This window comes from Saccostrea echinata, unplaced genomic scaffold, assembly GCF_033153115.1.
Source record: "Saccostrea echinata isolate AGI-Se365-2 ecotype Australia unplaced genomic scaffold, CSIRO_AGI_Sech_v1 ptg000027l, whole genome shotgun sequence".
NCBI lineage: Eukaryota > Metazoa > Mollusca > Bivalvia > Ostreida > Ostreidae > Saccostrea > Saccostrea echinata.
In genome coordinates this window covers 2,357,694-2,364,223 of record NW_026889776.1, presented here as the reverse complement: position 1 = coordinate 2,364,223, position 6,530 = coordinate 2,357,694, and the positions used below count along the sequence as shown (strand labels likewise).

The following is a 6,530-nucleotide window of genomic DNA, read 5'->3' as shown; positions in this document are numbered from 1 at the left end:
AAGTTGTTTATCATAGAATGGCTTTATGTGATTGGTTGAGAGATAATAAAAACAATCAAGATTTGTAATTTTTCCAAAAGACATCAAGACATCGCTACAGTCAGCCCACGAATATTGAATGAAATATGCCAGGGGTCCAACAGCAACGTGTTGACTCAGGACCCCTGGCTTGTGAGGATGATGGATGGACATCCTAAACTTTAGTAACTTAAAAAAATATATTCATAAAACATCAAGACAATTATTCATAAAACCATGACTATATAGCAAAATCTGCAGAAACAAGTAATTCTAATTTAAAAGATGTTTGATTGTCTTGATCTTCATTTGAATTCTTTGATATCATCCAGGTTTGAGACTCTTCTCTTGGTCCCCATAGAAAAACTACAGTTCTTCATATTCATGATACTGTCCATTGAACTGATAGACATGAGCTCCTGGCGCTGGACCTCCGAGAATTTGCCATAACTGTCCACAATCCTAAAAGCTTCCAGGAATTCATTAAAGTCTATTTTCCCATCATGATTTAAGTCAATGCTCTTTGCTATGTCCGAGATTTGGTCCAGTGGACAGTTCACATTCTGTTGTTTCACAAGGAGTTGGATAACTTCATTAAATTCCTCCATTGAAATTTGTCCTTTTAATTAATGATAACAAAATGAAAATAGCTAATTTAATGATACATAAGATAATAATTACACTTATGGTACTGCATTTTATGTAGAAAAAATTATGCATGTACTAGTCTTCTTTAAGTATTTAAATAATGTAATCAGTACAATTAGACCATCATTAAGAATTTTACTCCGACCCACATTTTTCAAGGTGGATAGGTAGATTTATTTTTCTTAAATATTTTCTAACATTTTGACAATTGCTTATAAACCACAGACTTAGAAATTTTCATTATGGACACCTGACAGCTAAACAAATTAAATATACTATCTATTTCCGTAAAATCTTTTAATCTAAAAAGTATCTTAATTAGAAAATTGATAGATCCTGATTTTAAAAACAATATTTACAGATAATCTATTTTAAAAAAAAAGAATTTGAAGTACTGAAAAAAGATTTGGGAGGGGCAATTTTAATGGGTCGGTTGGAGTACATCAAACAAATCATTTTTCACTGTTGGCCAAAGTTGTATACATTGTATATTCTAAGTTGATATTCTTGATGTTCTGTATCTGAAAAATTCATTTCTTTTTCTGTTATATCAGGAAAAAAAATACAACTCGGATATCTCTTCTTTCTCTCTCTCTATCTCTCTTGCTAAAGAAATCTTAAAGTCTACTTAAAACTAAGAAATATAATAACCTGAATTATCTCTATCCAGAATTCTAAACAGACTCTCCAGATTGTCCTTCTGTCTGTACAGCATTTCTGTCACAGTGGGACCATTCTGCCAGATAAATTTTACACACTGTATTTTAATTTAAACCACACATGTACAAGAACTAACAAAACTTGACCAATTTAAAACCAGCTATAAGAAAACCTGCAGTTTGAAATGTTCATGAATGCATAGTTTTTGACTGGGGATTTCTGCTCCCATAGTTCTTTCAAAGAATGAGAAATATTTTGTGTAAAAACTTCTAAAAAGCAACTAGAAATTAAGAATATATGTGACAATATGATCTATTATGTACCCCACTGTAGCGGTGATAAATTCTCATCTCTTCAAATGTTGTATCATATGCCACCATTCCATTCTCATCACACCGTGCCAGCTTAGGTCTTAGGGTTCTCCATGGGAGGTCCATTCCTAGAATGCTCCCCATTACTGTGCACCAATCATGCTGTGTCACTTTTCCTGTTAATATATAGTACTTCTAAAAAAAAAGTCTTCACTTCATAAAATCACTCTGATTTAAAACAAACCCCCTCTCTCCTATCACCATCAGGACTGGTTTTCATCAGATTGATACATAATGAACTTAAGTCATTACATTGTATCAAATTGCATCTACATATTTTTTTTGAGATGTGCTTAGGAAAGCCCTCCTGCAAATTCTTAAAGATACATTGCATTAATCCACTGTCTGAAAACCACACTGATTACACCATTTCTCTCTGATGCAGAGAGGAACATAGTAATAATGAACTGTGGGTTTCCGACAATTCATTAATCCAAAGAAAGTTCAAATCAAACACTTTGTAAATTGCAGCCTCCATTTACCAGTAATATATGTAATATGTTAATAACCTGTCTTTTCAGGGTCTAGTTTGTGGAACTCCTCCAGAAATTCTGTCTTAGAGCCCAGGATTTTCTCTCTAAGATTGACAATAGCAGATGATTCGACTTTTGTCACTCGCTGAGCAAAGGTGACCTTTCTGTTGGCACCTTTGCTGGTCATATACTGCACAAGCTGGTACTCTAGGTCCGATCCATGCAGCTTCACGTAGGCTCCCTTGTTACTACCCTCCTCATAGTAGTTAGAGGCAGAAAATATGGTTAATACCTACAAGAAATGATTGACAATCATATAGTAAGACTTTAAATTATAGTAATTTATAATTCATGTTTTTAAATACCTGAATCAGTTCATTTTCATAAGGATACTAGTACATGAATCTAATTGTAATTAATTGTGATATTTCTTTACAATCAGAAAATGAAAAAAAAAAAAAAAAGAATATTAACATGTGTATAAAACAATTAACATGCTTAAAGCAAAATAAGGATATAATCGTTAATCTAAACACAAACCTTATTGTTATGTGTGAATTCATATCCATCAGGCTTACATTCATGAGAACGAATAATGATTGACAATCATATAGTAAGACTTTAAATTATAGTAATTTATAATTCATGTTTTTAAATACCTGAATCAGTTCATTTTCATAAGGATACTAGTACATGAATCTAATTGTAATTAATTGTGATATTTCTTTACAATCAGAAAATGAAAAAAAAAAAAAAAAAGAATATTAACATGTGTATAAAACAATTAACATGCTTAAAGCAAAATAAGGATATAATCGTTAATCTAAACACAAACCTTATTGTTATGTGTGAATTCATATCCATCAGGCTTACATTCATGAGAACGAATAATTCGTTTAAGTTTGTGTTTTGTCAGTATAAAATCTGTAATATCAGGTCCAAAGTAACTTCCTCCTCCTCGAAATGTGTTGTCATGACAACCATGTTTTGTTCGTGGATCACTCCATAGTATGTCTAAAATCTAAAGATAATTTGTCATACATTGAACATGTTATTGTATGCTCATGACAGAAGTTTATACCTGAACTCTTATCTGATTGTAAAAAGTATATACTACTAACTGATCTGTGTTTCTATTAGAAAATATTACTCTACACAAAGCAGTTCCTGCTTAAAAATAACAAAGTAATAACAATAAGGTGTTATCCAAAATAAAATAATTCAATGGTTGTAAACATCATTTGTGTTCATATGTTTATATAACCCTAGCCCAAAGCATTATTTAAGGAATCCCCCCCCCCCCCCCCCCCCACAAACACACACATACACACTTGAAAAGCATGACTAGACACATTAAAATGGCATTCAAATTTATTTCAAGGTTAATATTGGTAAAAACATAGGAATCAGAGAATACAGAGCTCACCTCAACAAATGTTGTCTTTAAGTAAGGGGAGGTCCCACACTAAACTAATAATCTAGGAGTGTGCATCCCTAGATGCAATTTTGGTCTAATAGTGCTTGCAGTTACTTAGCAATGGACTTATCTAAAAACTTTAAACTAGTCACTCATTCAGAAAAGGTAAGTCAAATCCAACATCTTACAGTAAGCAAGTTTCAGAGTATTCATCCCTTGATGCATCATCCATGCAAGTTTGGTTCAGATAGGCTGTACAGTTTCTTGCTCATGGACCTGCTCCAAAAACTTTAATCTAGTCACTCATCTGAAAAATGTAAGTCAAATCCAGCATCTGAGGCAACTCTGGTAGTGTGCATCTTTTGATGCATCATCCATGCAAGTTTGGTTCAGGAAGGCTTTATAGTTTCCTGGTCATGGCCTGCTCCAAAAACTTTTACCTGTTAACTCATCTGGAAAATCTAGGTCAAATCCCACATATAAAGCAACCATGGTAGTGTACATCAATTAATGTATCTTCAGTTCAGTGCAAAGTTAATTAGTATAGGGCTTATAGTCACTTTAGAAAGAAACTGCTCCAAAAACTTTAACCTGGTCTCTCATCTGGAAAAATGTGGGTCAAATTCAGCATCTGAAGAACCTGGTAGTGATCATCCTTTGATGTATTATCCATGCAAGTTTGGTAAAGGTAGAACAAATAGTTACTTAAGAATGAACCTGCTCGAAAAACTTTAACCTGGTCACTCATCCAGAAAATGTAGGTCAGATCCAGCATCTGAAGCAACTCTGGTAGTGTACATCCTTAGATGTATCTTCCATGCAAATTTGATCAACATAGGGTTAATAGTTACTTAAGAATGGACATGCTGATATGATAACAAGCAACTAACAGGCATGTGATATAATGACAAGCTGTAACAGACAGACATGTGATATAATGACAAGCTCTAACAGAACAGACATGTGATATAATGCAAAAACAGAAAATACATGTAATATATAACAACCCGTACGAAATTTTAGTCACGTATTTTCAAAAAATATCCAGGCGTATTATAATCTTAAAATCCTGGTGGATTCTCCATTAAAATGAATACATAAAAGCAGGCGTATAAAGTGAAATACGGGCGTACAAGAGGCGTAATCCTACCGTATTTTTAGCCGAAATATGTAAATGAGTACGCCTGGAAATTCAAAATACGCCTGGAAATTTTAACAATAGAATTATACCTAGATTTCAAGCATACCCGTAATAAAAAAAAATACGCCCGTAAAATAAATACACCCGTAAAATAAATACGCCCGTATAAAAAATACGCCTGCCTTAAATATTCATTTCAAATTAAATATTATCACAGCTATGGGGACTACAACCAACATAAATATAAAAGTACAAAGTACTTTAGTACATAGATTACTAGGAGTCTAAGTGCATATAAACACATACAAAAAAGATCAGACAAATTAAGCTTACAATCATACACAATTTTTATTTTATTAATACTTTTCAGTATGCTTAAATGTGAATGAGAAATGATTAAAAATCAGAATCGAACATTTACTGTTTCAAATCACAGTCACATCACATGCTAGATTTACATTAACTTTTCCTGTTTCACAGTATTTTAACCTACAAGATTGACATATTAGTTTAGTCAGCAGTTGCAACATTCCAATAATCACAGTGAAATCACTTTATTGAGAATCATGCCGATTAATCCTGCCATTCTCTGTACTCCTTATTTGGCACAAAAGATGCAATTCACAAGCAGTTTTGTCATTCACATTTCTTATTATATTCTCCAATCACATTTTCATAGAAATATTCACAAAAAGATGTTTTTCATGTTTTATAACTCCTGGCATTGAAAATACACTTCATTCCTGATGCTACACTCAACAGCTGCAGTTCATTGGCATGCATCTATGGAAAATGTTGCAATTCTAGTCATTTGACTCTCGCAAGATCTTTTCTTCACTTAAATTCAAGTATTTATGGACTATTTCATCATTCAATTGATCGCCCAACTGATTTATCCTATGGATTATGATCTGGAAAAAGAAAAACATAAGAACATACTCAATGTCATACTGACCCATTTCAATTATGAACATCTGGCTCTGCAAATCAAGCAAATGCATCTGTCTTATTTTTTTAGGTAAAAAAATCTAATGTTATGCAATGCATTTCAAAATAATCACCTCTTCTTCACCATCTGTGCTTCGATCGTTGCCGCTTTCTCCAATCTCTTTGTTCCTGGCATGACCTTCCTGGTGGTTTAAAATTGGCGCAAATACTTGGATGTAAATATTGCTGTTGTTTATAACCCCCTTGTTACCTAAACGGTTTTATCATTTCCGAGAGATCTAATCAGTACATTATGTAAATTTGATGAAAAAAGAATTCTGTATTGTTAAAGAATACAACAACAAAAATTCATTTATGTTTACACAAGATGTTTTCTCTATATGAATTATACTTTTATTTTAAAGATTAGGGTGGATAATAGAACTGCTCTAGAGAAACCGGATATAAATTGATAAGCCGTTCTTAGAAAGGTTTACAACATTACAGATAAGTCGTTCCTAAACATGCTCAACACATCTGTAAGTAATTAGCCTAATCCCAACTGGTTCTAGACTCTAAGGGAAGAGAAAGTAGATGGTAATGTAATATTATCTGAATATACCATCTATATTTTGTTTTATTATAGAGACATTGATCATGCAATTACTGATTGAAAAATTATTTTTAGCATCAGCTATAGTGCTTTGTTAAAACTAAGGACTTAAATATTCATTTAATTAAATGCTATTTTATATTAAGCCACTAAAACATTAATGAAAGAATATACTAAGTTTGTGAGAAATAAAATCATCTTAGTTAAGAGAAATAATATTAAACATTTTTTTTAAATTTGGGAATCAGGGATGGCACAGTAA

General features: G+C 32.4%; 1 protein-coding gene and 1 long non-coding RNA gene across 2 annotated transcripts in view; both read right to left on the bottom strand.

Moving 5' to 3' along the window:
* Nucleotides 1–311: 311 nt before the first annotated feature.
* The window catches only part of LOC133193301 (serine/threonine-protein phosphatase with EF-hands 2-like), a 30,761-nt gene continuing 24,542 nt past the window's right edge, over nucleotides 312–6,530 (bottom strand). Inside the window, exons 10-14 of the mRNA XM_061329248.1 lie at nucleotides 3,006–3,191; nucleotides 2,207–2,462; nucleotides 1,650–1,813; nucleotides 1,318–1,402; nucleotides 312–637 (exon numbers count right to left, since the gene is read on the bottom strand). Of these exons, the coding sequence (XP_061185232.1) occupies nucleotides 324–637; nucleotides 1,318–1,402; nucleotides 1,650–1,813; nucleotides 2,207–2,462; nucleotides 3,006–3,191 (1,005 nt within the window). The 3' untranslated portion in view covers nucleotides 312–323. The remainder of the gene's footprint in view (nucleotides 638–1,317; nucleotides 1,403–1,649; nucleotides 1,814–2,206; nucleotides 2,463–3,005; nucleotides 3,192–6,530) is intronic.
* On the bottom strand, nucleotides 5,052–6,008 carry LOC133193300 (uncharacterized). Its single transcript, XR_009721896.1, has 2 exons — nucleotides 5,790–6,008; nucleotides 5,052–5,639 (listed from the first exon to the last, which is right to left on the bottom strand). It is a non-coding gene; the product is annotated as an uncharacterized LOC133193300 (long non-coding RNA).